At 40.3% G+C, this 17,387-nt stretch overlaps 3 protein-coding genes across 6 annotated transcripts in view; 1 reads left to right on the top strand and 2 right to left on the bottom strand.

The window, feature by feature from the left end:
• Nucleotides 1-890, top strand: part of ada2a (adenosine deaminase 2a) — a 28,241-nt gene extending 27,351 nt beyond the window's left edge. For all 3 annotated transcript variants that reach the window (XM_034685306.1, XM_034685307.1, XM_034685308.1), the window contains exon 13: nucleotides 85-890. In XM_034685306.1, the coding sequence (XP_034541197.1) occupies nucleotides 85-175 (91 nt within the window). In that variant the 3' untranslated portion in view covers nucleotides 176-890. The remainder of the gene's footprint in view (nucleotides 1-84) is intronic.
• On the bottom strand, nucleotides 878-6,608 carry ribc2 (RIB43A domain with coiled-coils 2). 2 transcript variants are annotated; one of them, XM_034685310.1, is made up of 7 exons: nucleotides 6,227-6,608; nucleotides 3,631-3,712; nucleotides 2,898-3,204; nucleotides 2,694-2,814; nucleotides 1,501-1,713; nucleotides 1,116-1,282; nucleotides 878-1,011 (listed from the first exon to the last, which is right to left on the bottom strand). In XM_034685310.1, exons 1-7 carry the CDS (start codon nucleotides 6,335-6,337, stop codon nucleotides 942-944), a joined length of 1,071 nt encoding a protein of 356 aa, XP_034541201.1. In that variant the 5' UTR covers nucleotides 6,338-6,608; the 3' UTR covers nucleotides 878-941. The 2 variants fall into 2 exon arrangements, with proteins under 2 accessions (XP_034541201.1, XP_034541200.1); XM_034685309.1 differs by having other exon boundaries at nucleotides 2,694-2,812; nucleotides 2,887-3,204; nucleotides 6,227-6,600.
• A 1,104-nt stretch (nucleotides 6,609-7,712) lies between these two features.
• On the bottom strand, nucleotides 7,713-16,046 carry LOC117814379 (probable polypeptide N-acetylgalactosaminyltransferase 8). The gene is made up of 11 exons (XM_034685666.1): nucleotides 15,639-16,046; nucleotides 14,142-14,466; nucleotides 13,785-13,951; nucleotides 12,198-12,384; nucleotides 11,403-11,600; nucleotides 11,213-11,327; nucleotides 10,643-10,828; nucleotides 10,402-10,539; nucleotides 9,507-9,599; nucleotides 9,227-9,397; nucleotides 7,713-9,073 (listed from the first exon to the last, which is right to left on the bottom strand). The coding sequence occupies exons 1-11, from the start codon at nucleotides 15,814-15,816 to the stop codon at nucleotides 8,954-8,956; spliced, it is 1,878 nt and encodes a 625-aa protein (XP_034541557.1). The 5' UTR covers nucleotides 15,817-16,046; the 3' UTR covers nucleotides 7,713-8,953.
• Nucleotides 16,047-17,387: the final 1,341 nt, after the last annotated feature.

The raw sequence follows: 17,387 nt of genomic DNA, 5'->3' as shown, positions 1-17,387 counted from the left end.
GTAGGAGATGTATTTAAAAAATGACGGCTGAGTCTTCACATGTTTGAGCAGACGGCTCTCTAACACGTCCTCTCTGTCTTTCAGGTATAGTTCTTTGAGTCCAAAGCAACAGGAGAAGGCCCTGGCTCTGTGGCAGAGAAGATGGGATAAGTTTGTCTCTGAGAATGCTCTTTAGGAGGAAACAGGAGCTCTTTACATGGTGAATGATGAAATGTGAATAGGAAAGGTTATTTCCTGTTGTATCTGCTGTGATAACAGTCCAACTGTCCACGTCGTCACAAAGGGAAATTGACTGTTTCCATTACATGCACTGGACAGCGGGACACATAGCTGAGCTATATATGGTAAGATATCGGGGGATGATTTCACTACACAGGTGACATGGATTCAATCTTGAGGCTTGGTGTGGATTCCTGCAGGGCTGTGATGAGTTTGCTCTCTGAGGTGCAGGTTTGTGTTTGAGGACAGTGACAGTGCTAGGCAGGATTGTTTCACCAGTATTGTTTTGTTAAGCTGCTTTGAGTGTGTTTGTGTTGGTGCGTGCTTTGTGTGAGTGTTATAGATGCTGAATAATGTGTGTTCAATTCAGAGAGTTATGAAACTATTTTCTTAAAAACAAAGTTTAGACAGTTTATTGTCTTTTTACTTGAATGTACATTTGAAGGTTTTTAGTTAAAGTTCTATAAAAGGGTGTAGTGGATCTATGCTCTAGTGGTCATATTTTAAGTGTTCATAAGAAAGCTCCAAAGAATCAAAAGAGAATCCTTCATACATCATTTTGAATCAATTGTAAAGATTTGAACTACTGTCAGCATCACCCAGAGATCTTTAACTATTGTCATCTGTCAAACCTTATTTTGATATTAAAAGCAACTGATTGATGTGATCGAGTTTATTCACTGATTTGTGACGGAGCAGTCATCAGAGTAGTTTGTCCTCCATCATCTGCTGCAGGTGTTGAACTGAGAGAAGAAGCTGTTGTCAATTCGCCCTCTCTCAATGTCTGGTTTCCTTTGAATGACAACAAAAGCAGTGTGAGTCAAGAGTCTCCATCTTCTTTAATTCACTCTGTGTGTTTGAGTGATTCAAAAAAACCTTTCCCTGCTGTTACTGACCGTTCTTTGTGTACTTCCGCCAGTCGGACGTTGGTGTTGTCCAGGTGTCGTCTCAGCTGTTTGTTCAGTCTGGCCTGCTGCCTCTCGATCAGAAGAGCTGCACGAGCCGAGTCCAGACGGACACGATCGTGTTGCTCCTCCTCCTGCTTCTTCTGTAGTCCCATCCTCTACACACGCACACACGCACACACGCACACACACACACACACACACACACACACACACACACACACACACACACACACACACACACACACACACACACACACACACACACACACACACACACACACACACACACACACACACTGTAAAAAGCTTCAGCTCTTTTTGGGTTGAACATTTTTTAACAAAGAAAGCCTGGGCTCAGTTCTTCCTGTTTTACCTTTTTCTCCTCAACTTGGTTTTTCTGGAACTGGATGACCTGCTGTACGCTCTCCTGAGAGGTTCTCCTGTCATCTCCAGGATAAAAACCAGGAACTCCCACCATGCCTTGTGGGGCGTCTTCACCTGTCAGCTGTCCTTGCAGATGTTTCACGGTTTTTACTTGATAGTCTTCCTCAGTAAGATCTGCTTTCTGACGGCACTCCTCTTCAATCTTTGCCCATCCAGACAAAGCAAAATAAGAGGGATGATAGAACATGCTTTAATTGCACCTCAAAGTTTGGCTCAAGTACGACTTCACTTCATTGTTGAAGTTAATCAGAAAATGTATCATTTTCTATGTAGGTATATCGGTGACACAAAAGCTGTATAACTTGGATTTTACACGGCAGGAGTAGGCTACACCATGACTTAGTTGTACGGAGGAAAAACTGTCTGCGTCCAATCTAATGTAATAACATCCCAGCTCCAATCGGCCATGCTCTGCTCACAATCTACATCTCTCTATAAGCAGATGTCTGCATGCACGTGCAGCTAATAATCTGTCCCACATAAAACATTCAGCCTGAAACAAAGCTGCTGGACGCTGTGTGGCAAAAGCAGGTTAGCATTCAGATTTCCAGACTTCCTGGAATATGCATCAGAAATGATTGGTTCTCCATTCAATAAACTAACACCTTAAAGGTAATCTTCTTCTCCTCTTGAGGACAGGCAGAACAGAGCTTGTATTTTTAATTTTTAAAAATATGCATTATGTTGTCATTTTGGAAAACTCTAGAACAGTAAATTGTGAGTAAATCACACAAAAAAAAATCACTTTTTTTACAGGTCCACACAGCTGAACTGAAGCCTCTTGCATACAGTGAAACTGAGACTCGCCAGAAGCATATGAATGGGCAACACTCCATCTTGTTGTAATAAACAAAGTAATGATGGGGTTAATTTTGCAGACATCTCTGGAGGGGGAAATCTGGCTTTACTACTGATCTGAACACAGGTTGGTTGTTAATTGGACCTTGAACAACAAGAATGTTTTAACCCTAACCCCTGGCTGCACTGAAATTGGAGTTGGCCATCTTTCCCAAAGTTGTCAGACAAAAACTGTCAGCCCTATAAGGATCTGTAAATCCATGCCTATCAAAACCAGTGGCACCACCTTCATTGGACAGACTGAGTGAATACCAAATGTCTCACCTGAGCCAGGTTGAACTCTTTAGTGGCCACAGCTGCAGCTTTTCTCCTTTCAGCGTCCAGGCTGTGCAGTTGCAGAGCTCTGTTGTCCATTTCTACTCTGCTTTGGTTGTCGCGCTGCTCTGAAGGACAGCAGGGGAAAAAGTAAGCCTGTGTTTCATGTGAGTGAGAACCCTGTGTCCTTTGTGTGATCTACCTTCCAGCTTTTGTTGATGCCTCTCTGATGCTCGCTCACTCTGCTGCTGCATGAGCCAACCTCTGAGCTGCTGCCTCTGTCGCAGCCGTCTGTTTTCACTGTCCGGATCTTCGCCCACCAGGCCAGGGAGCATCATCTGCGCCTCAGCCAGCTCTGTTTCTCTTCTGTCTGGGTTGTTCAGATCAAAGCCCTGCTGTGTACACGGCTGCTGGAACTGATGCCGGTAATTAACAACAGCTTTTTCCATCGCCTGCTTCTGCTTCACTTGTCTGTTATGAAGGAGATTGGCCACTTTGCTGTTCTGGAGCAGTTCATTGTCTAGAGGGAGGACACATCAGACACACATTGATGATCATTTTAACAGCCATATGTGTCATAACTAATTTTATTAATTTTATTTCACATTTGTATTCATTCATGACCAATCTCCCTCTCATTTTATGAACCTGGTGGAGATGGGCTTCCATATCACCCAAACAACATTACAACATGATGACTATGGATGAATTAAACTAAGAAACGTGTGTTAATAACAAACCACTTTTTGATGTACTAAACAGTGACATCATTGGATTTTTATAGTGATGGTTTTAACAATCAGTGAATTGTGTATTTAATCAGTGAGTCATATGACACACTTTTATCTGCTTGGTCTGCTGTTGTGTGATAAATCTCGGCCTAGAACACATCACATTTCTCAGAAGAGGTCAGGTAATATTGGGATACAATGTTAACCTTGCTCACCGTAAGCATTGTGCTCCTCTTTTGCAGCCTCCTCGTGTTTCTTCTTCTCTTTTATCTGCAGCTGGAGGGCTTCCAGGTCAACCTAAATAAAAACAGTTTTCACAGCACAGTGGTGAAACATTTACTCTCATGCTTTACATCCAGGCACCTCTGAGGTACTTGTATTTCTTCCACTGTACCTCATTCCTCTTTTTTACTTTTACCCCACCAAAGCAAAGAAGGAACTATTGTATGTTTTTAAACATCATATAAATGTATTAACTTTTAATAGTTTTCCGGTTTTGACCTTTTAAGTCCTGTGGCAGCATTTTTCTTGTACTATTATCAGAATTTTAACATATTAAAAAAATAAATTGAACAATAAAAAAAAATAAATATATCCCTCATAAAATAAATAATGATCACAATCTTACAACAAATAATTGTTATAAGACCACAACATCCAACCAAAGTATTCAAATCCAGCTTTTGTGTTGATGCAGGAGTAAAAGTAATGTAGTGTACGGAAGCCCTGTGTGGCCATGTATCAAAATATTTCATTTGCACTGTTTTACAATTAAAAAAAAGAAATTTAAGGGTTTTTCATAATCTTAAAATGTATTTTTCTTGTTATCTCAAGACAACAAAGCGAGGCGTCTCAAATGGAAGATGAATTTATCTCATCATTTTGAGATGACTGAGATGATAAAGCATGATGTCTCATCATAACAGAATCATTTCATGGTACAGAAAAAAAACAGGCCGTGCAGTGTTCATTGGGTCAACAATTCTTTGATGATAATGTTTAATTACCTTTTCATTTATTCCATAATGATAAACTAAAAATTCACTCCCCATAATACAAATTCTGACAAACATATGTTTTGTTTTCATTGGCACGACGGAACTATAGACTATAATAAATGGACAAAGTCTCTGTGACGTCACCCCTGTGTTCCAGAAGCGCCAATCTTCGGCGGCTGCCATATTGGAAATGCTGGACTCGACCTAACATCTGTTGCACTAGTGTGAGGTAAAGAGGCAGGCCTTTAGCCTCCTCGCTAACAGCTACAGGATGCCCGCCTGTCAATCAAGTCAGTCATGCCCTTATTTGGGCAAAACTCGTAAGTGTAATATCTTCGAAAATAATTAATTATAAAAAAATTCACGCCCCATACAGTGTATGCCGAAAAAACTGCAGTTCCTCCATTGTCCACTTAAGGCTGGCTCTGGAAGTGCCGGAAACCACATGCACACCCTTTAAAAAAAAACGATCTTTACTGCAGAAATAAACAAGTTTTCTGCCTGGTACAAAACAATGAGTGTAGTCTGGATAGCTCACTTCTGACTCGGCACACACTGGATTGGGGGTGAATTTTTTCAGATTGTGGCAATTTCGAAGATATTAAGATTACGAGTCTTCGAATGAAACGCACAGCTGACTTGACTGACAGGCGGGAACACTGTAGCTGTTGGCGAGGAGGCTCAAAGTCCTCTTCTTTACCTCACACTAGGTTCGGTTGAGTTCAGCATTTCCAATATGGCACCCACTGACGATTGGCTTCAAAACAACGCTTCAGAAACAGATGGGTGCTGTCACGGATACTACGTCCATTATTTATACAATCTGTGGTATCGATATTGTAATGAGCTATTCAGCCAAAGAAACGTTTTTTGAACCAGGCTGTAAACATGTTTATTTCTGCTGCAAAGATTGTCTTTTTTAATGGGTGTGTATGTGGTTTCAGGTGCTTCGGCAGCCAGCCTCAAGCCACTAGTCTGCTGGTTGGAATTTAAATTTCTGTTTAAACATATAGGGAATTAGTCGCTTCACAACATCCTTAATGTATTTGGAAAGTGCATACTTCGTTAGACATTTCACGGTTTTGATCAACTCTTAATTATCAAAGGTGACAGTAAACTGACGGCCCTTCCAATGTTCAGTGCATTTCAATTTGAAGTCCAAGAAAATTACCATAGCCATAGAGACCATAGAACTAATGTTCTATTTTATACTAAGAGTTAGGATCATTCCTATTTTTTACCACTTTATCTGTGTAATGCACTTTCCTTAGATCAGCAGGGACAGCACAGCAGCATTACAATGTGGGAGAATTTAGTCTGAATTATCCAATGTGACTTCAACAGATTTAAAACATTTGGTACATTTTGATTCTGATCAGCTAATTCAACTTGTTAAAGGAGAGGAAACGTTTTGCCTAAAAGTAATGACTTTTTACCGACTTAAATCAGACTAAAATGTTTTGAGTTGTTGTCGACAACAGGCAGGAAAAGTGCAAAAATGGTTAAAATGTGACTAAAACAGGCATTATCAGCTTGAAACTAACACAAAGTCTAAAATATATATGACATTTACTCTATGTTAAGGGAACAGCTGAAATAAACTCATTATTACAGGAAAACATTAAATACAATGTTTGGATGTCTGATTATGGCTTCTGTAGTGTGAATAATATCTAATAAAATGTTGTCTAATCTCCCAGACATTTCATTTCAATCCTGAGTGAGTAGTTTGTGTATAAACCCTTACACCTTGAAATCTGAACCCTCTTTTAATAGCACAGCTCCCCTTCAGGTCCTCTGTTCCTCAGCTTACCCCGATAGTCCTCTCTTTATGGTTGAAGACCCGCTCCTTCCTCTGAGCTTCATGGTCGCGTCTCCTCTGCAGGCTCGCCCTCGCAGTGCGGTCCAACTCACTGTTTAACATTCTGACTAAAAATACTCAGTAGTTTTTTACTCTGTGCTCTCTATGAACATCTCATCTACAGCAACCATACAACAAACACTGGGGTTGCTAAGAGACCGCAGTTCGTGAGCGGTCGGACTATGTCGGGTTTTCCACGTGACATGCCGAGCTCTGCCTGCCATGGCCGTCTTCAACCATCGCTACAAAGTGAACTCTATTCACAGCCACAGGTGAAACACGCACACTTCATTTAATTGAGCTATTGGACTGACTCCACTCACTCCCTGGAAACAGTCACACACGTCACACCAATTAGCAGGGGCGTAGCCTGTAATTCTGGGCCCCCTCTCAGTGGGCCCCATCACTTCAGCCAACCCTACAAAATATAACATTGATGCTATAATACTGGTTTATTTGCATTACACAAAAATATATGCTTAAAACTATCCTGGTTTACTGACTCAAATCTAAGCTACATATCAATATTATTATTATTATTATTTTTTTTTTTTTTTACAATTTCTCCAAATGTATCTGCACAATGTTGACTGTTCACCTCTTTAAACAAGATTATTTGAAGCCAAGTGACTTGTTGAATAAAAAAAGAGGGCACTATTTGGTATAATCTAACCTCATGAAGTCAAATAAAACTCTAAAAACCTACAGTTTACATTCAATCAGATTCAGCCACACTTGATGCTATGAAAATATGACAATTCCCCGCTTTAGGCATGCATAGACAGCTGTTTAAATCACAGTACTAGCCCATTGTATATACATTTTTAACTTATTAATACATAAACAGAGACTCCCCTATTTTCCAGAAAAGAATTCTGAATGTTTGTTTATTTATTCAGACAATTTTAGTGATCTTATTGCAGTTATAACAAAACAAAAGAACAGCATAGTAGAAAACACATTTAATTTCAGGCCCATGAAGGGCCCCCCTCCCCACTTGGGCCCCTAGGTCGTCAGTCCAACTATTCCCCCCCACTACGACGCTCCAGCCAATTGGTAATAAGTGATCTTCTCATTAACAGTCATGCAGTAATAATATCCCGTTCGTTGTTGATTCACTGAAAATGTTTAGTTGCTTTGATTTGAAACAGAAAAGCAGGCTAATGTTTAGCATTTGGGATTATCAAAATGTAGAATTTGATGTTAATTGAACCCAAAAGTTGGCTGATAATGTTGCCTTTGAAGCACTTCCAATCATGTGACCACTGGGACTTTTCATATTTCAACATAAATCATTTTTAAACTTCTTTCTTTAGTAGATAGCCTGGTGGTAAGTGGGGTCATGTAAATTGAGCGTGTGGATGAAGTGGATGGGAACCCGCTTGACCACAGTATTTCTGTTTACAATGTCTGTTACAGACCAAGCAGTGAAGCATGAGACAACAGGAGTGTTTTTTATTTTTAAAGAAAGGGTGGGAATGTATTCAACTCAAACAAGAATACCACATTAACAAACCTAGAAGAGGTCAACTTAATATAACAAAACATAGAAAAAAGGAACTGGTTATGTCCAGTGAACTGACTCTAGATTTAAACAATGTAAGGTTAAAGGCACAGTGTGTAGGAATGGAAATGTTTAGTGATATCGATAGCAGTCAGATTCCAGACTGAAAAGCTGCCTCGCTCAAACCTCCTGTCAGCAGAGCGACTGTGACCTTTGAGAACGAGAAGGTCCTGCGATGCATTATCAGTGTTATCCTCCATGCTCCATGGCAGCCCATGTCTTCTTTGGACCACTTTTGGTCCTGCCCTCTGCAGACCGGGAACACCCCGCGAAAGCTGAACTTTTGGAGATGCTCTGACCCAGTTGTCTTGCCGTCACAGTTTGGCCATTTCAAAGTCGCTCACATCCTCACACTTAGCCATTTCCACTGCTTCAAAAACGATGACTGTCTGTTTCTCCAGTATGCAACAGTCACACCACAACTATTTTCCCAAGGGGAAATTCAATATTTTCACTGTTTTGAAACAGGTTACACAGACAGGCCGAAACACACTCAGACAGGACACTGCTGTGAACATGCACTATAGGAGAGGTGCAGAGTAAGGGGGCTTAAACATGGAGGAGCACCACATGAAGTTCAAGATTTGATGCCTTGATCAAGAGCACATCAACCATGCCCCAGAGTGAGAACTGGCACCACTCCAGCTACAAGCCCAATTCCAAACCTGGTCCCTACCAGAACTTGAACCCTCTAATTCCCAGCCAAAGTCTTTACAGATGTAGCTACTGCCGCCCCATATAAGAAAGAAAGCCTTTAATACGCAAACAATAAACGGGTCCTGTTTCAGTTTGATATGGTTGGAATGTGATGAATAATTTAGACTTGTGGTTTTTATTATTTTTGGTTAAGTGGCAGAATGACAAAAAACAGCCATTTTATAAGGCAGTCAGTTTCTACATTTCTGTTTCCAGGGAAGAGTTGGAACATTTCATAAAAGTTGTACAAAATAAAACATATTTACTTCCAAATAAAGCAGATTAAATAAAAGCAGGAGTCCCAAAAGAACTCCAAGTGCACTGACTCTTCCTTATTTCTTTTTTTTATACCTACAGGTGTTTGTATCCACTGATCACTAAAAATACTGAGGAGTGCACTTCTTGTTGACGCACAGCTTTCACAATTTTTTTATAATGTTTTGGATTTCCCATCGTTGGCCGGAGCATTCCTTTATCAGAAGTTTTCCCTTTTCCATCTCCAGACATCTCCCTGTCTGTCTGTTCTTCACTTCTTTGCCCTGGAAAAGAAAATGCCACAGTATGCACGTACAACAACAATCAATGTTTTTAACAGCACAAGTCATCACAAAATGTAAACTCTTAACTTCATCATACAGTGATTTCTATCCTCTATCATATATCAGTTTGATAATATTTGATTTTTGTAGTACCTGTTTAAAGTCCCAGTAAATCCCCATTCCTTTCTGCATAGCCTCTTTACAGTTGTAAAGGCCGGGCTCCGTTTCTTGGTTGCCGACGTCCGTTAAACACCGGTTGTCGTTGTACTTGTGAGACTTCATGCCACCGATGTAGAGCTCACCACTTTGGCGATAATAAGCTTGCTAAAAATAAAAAAAAAAGCAATCAAGCTGACTTTTGTAGATTTTTCTAAAGACTAATGCAAGATTTTGGATTAACATGTTTTGATCATCAGTCATTCATATAACTTACCTGAGGTCCATAGTAGTAGCAAGTGAAGGCAATAGGAGTGTGACCTGGCACCGGGCCTTGATCGAGGCACATTTCAGCATCCAGATTCTTCATCTGTAAGTGGAGGGAGAAGTTGGTCATTTTGTGGTATTCAGTGAAAGATACATGTGATTTTTATGAGCAGATATATGGTGGATCCATCTGTTTCTCTTTCATGCTCTGTCCCACACTCAATATGGGACACGATCTGTCCTGGATCTCTGAGTCCAGTCCATTATAATTAATGATTCGAGCCTTGATATGATGCAGTTTACAGGAGCGGCATATGAGACCAGAGAAGGGCTCATTAGAGTATGAAATGAAGCTGCAAAGTGAAAACAACGGTGTTTTATAACGTAGGTGTGTGTGTTAATCAAACAGACCATTTAGTTACCTTTACTGGAGACTTCAGTCTGCAGTGGATTTTTATTTATCACAGATGAACTAGAGAACTGTAGGTGAACATTAGGTGTCATGAACAGTTTCATATCGTGTCATCACTTCACTCTATGATCACCTGCTCTGCTTTACAGCTTGTGTACAAATAAGTTTCCCTTCTTGTGCTCCCACACAGATGCATGATAGGTGCTTGTGTTGGAAAATGTCCCCCCATTATTTCTGCTGCATGTAGAGATAAGGCAGAGGCATGGACCCCGAGTCCTTCTTGCTCGAAAATATGATGCAATACTGGAAAAAGAAATTGGGTTTTGCGGCTTTGGTGAAAACAGCCACTTTTTCCTTCAAAGCTGTGTGTCTGCAACTTTGTCTTAACATATCCTACACCCTACATCCTCGTAGATCGCATGTGACTTCAGTGATAGCAGAAAGATGACAAAGACCGATCATATCCAGTGCTGATGAAATAAACTATGCTTACTCCTCCATAGGCAAGCAGATTATCCCAGGGATCCAACTTGGGATACACATTTTCCAGGTACCATTGGAAAGGTTTACATTTCAACCTTTCTCTGAGTTTTTTCCTCTCTGAGATGTCCCCGATGTCGATTCCGTGATTCTGCAGAGGTAAAAATGATGGCATGGTTTGCTTGTGATAATGTTTTAAAAAGATTAGATATGCATGCAGAGTGCTATTTGAAGGCTTATGATATATGAAGTACCTCAAATGGTAAGTTCCAAGCCAAGTTAATGTTGTGCTTGTACTCATCCATCCAGACTTCAGCTACCCTCAGCGCGTTTCTCTTCATGGCCGGAGCCAGGTCAGGCATGTAGGGCTTGTGGGCCCTCTCGATGTGGGCGATCTTGGAGCATGGAACCACTTCAACACTGCCTCCACATGTCCACACCTAAGGAAGGAATAGGAGCATGTTTTATCTTTGACTACTCAAAGTGCTTATATCTGTAGAGCTTGTTTAAACACTGTACGCCCTACAAATGTCATACATCAACAGGTAAGATAATCGGTGCTAGTCTCAGTCTGATGGATGTCACATTAAAGAGAGACAGAGACAAATACTGATGAATTAAGAGCTGCAGTTAAGGCATTAAGCAGACATGTCTGTGAATAAAGTGACTTATGAATTGACACACTATTACAGCAAGTGTCCTCTGTTTTGTGTGTTGCCAGCTGGTTTGAGAGGCTTTGCTTTGAGTATGCTACTATGTGTCCACCAGACAAGACGCCTGTGGCATCAGATTTCTTTCACGTTAGAAAAGTGATGTCTACTCACACGGATTCCTAGCTCAACGTTTTCTCCACCGTAAACTTTCATCCCTTCATCAAGAACTCCGATCTCTCCAAGGAACTTCCGATCAGCAACAAAAATGCCCATGACGGATGGACTCCTGAAGTCAAAGTGAAAACTGTTGGTATGTGCAGTTACAAATGTGTTGTTTAGATACGTTTTATTTTCAACTTACTTTCCAGGTAATGAGCTGTCATTGAGTTTGTAATAGTCAGGAGAGAAACCCTCATACATGCACCATAAAGCCCAGTCGAAGGCGTGTGCCGATGGAAAGTAATGAATGACCTTGAGGTCATCAAAGTTAACTCGGTCAAACACAGGGGACACCACCACTGTTCGATCCTTCTTGATCTGTGTCAGCAGAGGTTCAGCCCTGAAGGAGGGAAAGAAGTACACTGATTCAACAACAACAACATACATCCTTAGATCAAATAAGGGCTTTATATCAGTCTGTCTGGGGGTAATAACTGAAACTTTTCTGCAGGAGCTGATACGTGCAATAGATCAATCTTAGCAAACAAAAAAATACATAACTCTTGTGCAGGGCTTTTGCAAGAGTTTTCTGAGGTTGTGGCTGAGATTAGACAGCGGCTGTGGTCAGAAGTTGCAAAAATACTAAACCGTCTCAACAAGGCATTCCTGAAAATAATCAAGACCCTCACAACAAAACCACCCTGGTTACACAAGGGCTCAAATTATGAATCAGGCTCACTTTGTAATTACCCCATTATATGTATGGGCATTAAAGGAGGTGGTTATGTGTGTCCCTCTGTTGTCAGCTCTGGGGGTGAGCTCAGAAGAATGAATGAAATAAAAAAGTATGCAGTTCGAAATGACACTAGTTCAAGAGGCAAATCTATAACATGCTTCTTCTTCTTATAGCATGTTAAATCATCAATTACTACACGTAAACGTGTCACAATGTTAACATGCAGAGTAGCAATGGGGTGTATCTTTAGCACAGTCTTACCACATCTCATGCACTTCAATGTGTGCGTCCAGGATGGCCACCACGTCTGCGGAGGCGGACCTCCACCCCGAGGCCCTAGCGTGAGCAAGGCCATGCTGCTCGGTATGCCGCACTCTTTTAATTTGGAGACCCGGGTTCTGCTGCTCCAAGGACTTCAAATATACATCAAGATCCCCTTTTAGATCCTCTAGAGTGAAAACATAGTAAAGGCATGTGCTTTGTTAGATGAGGCAGATTTCACAACTGTTGTCAAGAAAGTAGTAGAAAGTAGGGAGAAAAGGTTGTGGCTAAGGACTTCATGATTTTGAAGTTGTGGAAAGGTTGTTGATGATGCACTGACTTTAACAATGTCTTACTTAATCAAGTATTTTGATAGGATGGACATCAATTGAGCAACACAATGTTGTTAAATGCATCATTTTACAACAATAATAGCTAAAGCCACAAGAAGTCTTTTCAAGGCTCTGTCAAGAGTTTTCATGTTAAAGTAACTTTTTGTCTCTCACTGTTTTTTTTTTACTGTTTAATGACAGCCCTTGTTCCGTAAAATACATTTACCTTATGAAAATATGCTGTTAGCTTTTGCAGGGAAGACTGAGCTGAGATGATACACTATACAAACATTACTGTTAGTCAGACAGATCACGTTCAGCATTTGTTGCTCAAAAGGATCTCAAATTGGATGCAAAAATATTAAAATTCGAATACCTCATACAACCTTAGTTTCAACAAAAAACAAGTTCCCAACTAAAAGAAGTCATAGCAAACACAGCAATACTAAAAACCCTGGGATTGTACCAAATAAGCAACAGTAACTTTTGGGGGATATGAATATTTGCTCTTTCGCTGACGGTTAGAGCACCATGCTTAGCTGGTTATAAACTACTAGCTTGGCTCTGTCCAAAAGGTAGCCGAATCCATCATTACCCCTCTAAAGTCCACTCAAAAACACAAAAACTCTCTTGTTCAATGAGTACAATAAAAACGAGTGTTTTGCTGGGCTTTACCTCCTAAATTATGCCATTACCACAAAGTTAGGAAGCAACTTTGGGACTTTGCCTCATAACTGCTGGCTGTAGCTTCATACGGTCTGTATTATGCAGATATCAGAGCAGCAACAACGGTTTAATTCAAACCATTAGCAAGAAAGTGAAGAGCTTAAAAGCAGGATTTCTTTAGACTTTCAACAAAATATGTAAATTAAATTACAAAACAGACACCTGGACTGAATCTGACAGCACCAATTAGATCTTATAAGTATCCGTGAAAAGACTGGACAAGAAATTATGATTAATTTGTTACCAAACCTGAATATTTAATGAGATAAGGTTTGATTAAATTCAGTTTGAGAGAGCAGAAGAAGCGCCAACACAGCTCCAAAAATAAACAGTTGAATCTCATAACTTCTGCAAAGTTATGTTTGCATTGTTAGGCATTTAAACAAAATCTTGATTTTGTGCACTGTTAACTGCGTGTTAAAATTTCTCTCCTGTCTTCCTCTGATCTGGGCCGCCTGTAAATACCACATGAGCCTCTAGTCTTAAAACTTGCACAATCTGATGTTTGGCAGTCAGCCAACCAACCAACCGTTGGAGCTGTTGTCATCCACCATTATAATCTCCTTCAACAGGTCTTTAGGGGTGCGGTCGATGATGCTGCGCAGGGCTCTCTTCAGGACAGATAGAGCCTCGTTCAGGTAGATCAGCACGACTCCAATGCTTGGCAGATCCTTTGGATAAGTCTTTTTCACACACCTGTTCAATAATAAAGGAATTTATAATTATAACCACTGCCTTCATTTCTTCTTACGATTATCTGCATAAAATCTTCATGCACAGGCATCCACAAAGGCAAGGATACATTTGTGAAGTCAACAACAATGGAATGAGTTTTACAACGTTCCTCTGTGCGTTAAGTGTAACAAGTCTGACATTAAAGCTTTACCTTGAATCCCTGGTATCGGGAAGAGTTCGATCTAAAGGGAGGCGATCGCTGAGGAAAACATTGTAGCCGTACTTCTCAAACAAACCCTGTGCCTCTCTTTGGTCATCCTCAGACAGATTCTCCCCCCAGTTCTTGAACAGGCTAGACTTAGGGTACAGTTTTTTAGACTTTTTCTCTTTTGGGCCTTCTTCCTGGACCTTGGATTCACTTTCATTTTTCTGCTGTGGCTGTTGAAACTCTGAAGACTTTCTTTGAGAGTCTCTGTCTTCTTCCAGGAGTTTCTGCATGGTATCCTGCTTTTTCTCCATAGCCCTGAGTACTTTGTCTTGAAAGAATTGAGGAAAAGACATGATCACTATCTCCAGTAAAAAATAGGACTGGAACCAATCACCAAGTTGCAGGGATAGTTTGATTTGTGCAGGGTTGTATGAGGTATTTGTCAAACGTAAGTATACCCCGGGTAATATAAGGGTCAGAATTTGTTAAAATTAGATTATGATGCCTTCAAATGGGACTGTTACTGTGTTCATGAGTAAAGACCACATGAACGCCCCTCTTTTCAAGCTCATGATTGCCTGACTATATTTATAGAAATGATAGAGCCAATGGAATCCATTTTTTTCACCTTTACTTCAGGCTTTATTGTGTAAAACCTGCATTGCAACAATCCCCCGGCCAAAGATCTGTAACAGTGCAGCAATTGTGAACAGATGACATGGCATCTTTCTTGTCATTCCACTTGAACTGTGATATCCTAGATTCCATGCTGGCTCTCATGCCAGTTTCTCAACAAAAGATCCGAGCGAACCAGGATCCTCTGTGGGTAATACACTTTCACACATGACAAGTACCTCAAATAACCAAACTTTTAATACATCCTACTATCCCATTAAATCATTAACCTTAAAGTGCAAGTTGTTTCTCTGCTCTGCAAGGTAGCATCTCCTTGACACCTAGCTTGAAATAAGTTGTTTAGCAAACAAGACAACTTTTTTATGTTATTGAGTTTATTTAATAAGGAAAATGCACATTGATCAATATTTCAGCAGTATGTAAAAATGCCAGAATTAGCAAAATAGCTGAATTTCCTCCATAGTCTTAAATCACCTATATTACATAAAAATCTCTAAACTTAAAATACACAAATGTATCATCCACACACCAGAGAGGTCCGAAAAATAATCTGCCCAAAATAAAAAAGTTAAAAGAAACCCCCGATCTTAAAATGTGGCTGAGAAGGACATCAATTAATACGTGTCACTAAAGGAAGCTCTAATGCACTTTTTCCTCAGAGCAATGACACTAATTGTCTTTTTTGTTGGTTATCTTTAAACATGCACATTATTTTCTAAGTAGTAAACACCATGATGGACTACAGGGAAGCACTGCTGAGGTTAATTAACTTAACCTGAACGCAATTTTTCACTTTTTCTCATAATCAGCAGTACAAGGATAAATCTTTAAAAACGAAAATACCCATGTTGATGCTCTACTCACAGAGATTGTTGATGTTTTTCTCCAGGTCAGAAAAACTCCTGACCATGCCCGGTGTGTCCGTCTCCTTGTCAGTCCCTGCTGCATGCTCATATCCACTCTTTAGAAACATGCCAATGTAAATGACGAGCCCAATTCCCCCCAGTGAGATGACTGGTCGCTTGAGCCACACTGCTCTCATATTGTTATCACACCTGCCGACCCCGGAGGGTGAAATAATCCTCAGAGGAGACGCTCACACACTGTGCTTACACTGCAGGGCAGGTGAGTTTAACCTGACACCCGAAGAGAGGAGCATGATGACTTTTTTTTTGTCTTTTTTTTTTGTCGTAGGACATGACGATTGTTGAGACAAATAAACCAACAGCCGCGTGAGGTTGGAGCTTTCTTCCCTCGGTAACAGCCCATATTAGGCTCAGGTGTTAACAATCAGGGAGATGACGTCAGGATTTGAATCTGCGGCTCCTTGATTGCACCAAGAAATCAATTACTGCTGATAACGGGCACCAAACGAAATTCATGCACATGTTTATATAGAAACAAGTAAACTTCAGGACACAAAGATGAACAGCAGTTGAGCTTTTTACATTGATTTTAATGTAAAAATGTTTCCTTCAAATGAAAATCAGTTGGTTAAAGTAGGATTTAGATCACAGTATAAGTGGTAAAAATAATACATTCAACCAGAATGGGGGGGACGCGCCAAAGTCCCTCTCGATGCCCCTCAAATAAAACACAGAAAAGTGCCCTCTAGATGCCCCTCCAATGTATAAAACTCAAAATGTGCCCTCTGGATGCCCCTCAAATGTATAACATGCATAAAAGTGCCCTCTGGATGCCCCTCAAATGTATATCATGCATAAAAGTGCCATCTGGATGCCTTTCAAATGTATGGCATGCATAATGTGCCCTCTGGATGCCTTTCAAATGTATAACATGCATAATGTGCCCTCTGGATGCCTTTCAAATGTATAACATGCATAAAAGTGCCATCTGGATGCATTTCAAATGTATAGCATGCATAAAAGTGCCATCTGGATGCTGCTCAAATGTATAGCATGCATAAAAGTGCCATCTGGATGCCCCTCAAATGTATAACATGCATAAAAGTGCCCTCTGGATGCCCCTCAAATGTATAACATGCATAAAAGTGCCCTCTGGATGCCTTTCAAATGTATAGCATGCATAAAAGTGCCCTCTGGATGCCCCTCAAATGTATAACATGCATAAAAGTGCCCTCTGGATGCCTTTCAAATGTATAGCATGCATAAAAGTGTCCTCTGGATGTTGCTCAAATGTATATCATGCATAAAAGTGCCATCTGGATGCCTTTCAAATGTATGGCATGCATAATGTGCCCTCTGGATGCCTTTCAAATGTATAACATGCATAAAAGTGCCCTCTGGATGCCTTTCAAATGTATAGCATGCATAAAAGTGCCATCTGGATGCCTTTCAAATGTATGGCATGCATAATGTGCCCTCTGGATGCCTTTCAAATGTATAACATGCATAAAAGTGCCATCTGGATGCATTTCAAATGTATAACATGCATAAAAGTGCCATCTGGATGCTGCTCAAATGTATAGCATGCATAAAAGTGCCATCTGGATGCCCCTCAAATGTATAAAATGTAAAAAAAAAAAAAAGTACCGGATGGATACCCATGTTGTTCATTGTTATTTTGTGTTAAATTTGTATTATAATCAATAATATAGAAATAAATAAATAAATACATTTGTGATTTCCTTTT

Source organism: Notolabrus celidotus, chromosome 6 (assembly GCF_009762535.1).
Source record: "Notolabrus celidotus isolate fNotCel1 chromosome 6, fNotCel1.pri, whole genome shotgun sequence".
NCBI lineage: Eukaryota > Metazoa > Chordata > Actinopteri > Labriformes > Labridae > Notolabrus > Notolabrus celidotus.
This window is presented reverse-complemented; position numbering and strand designations above follow the sequence as displayed.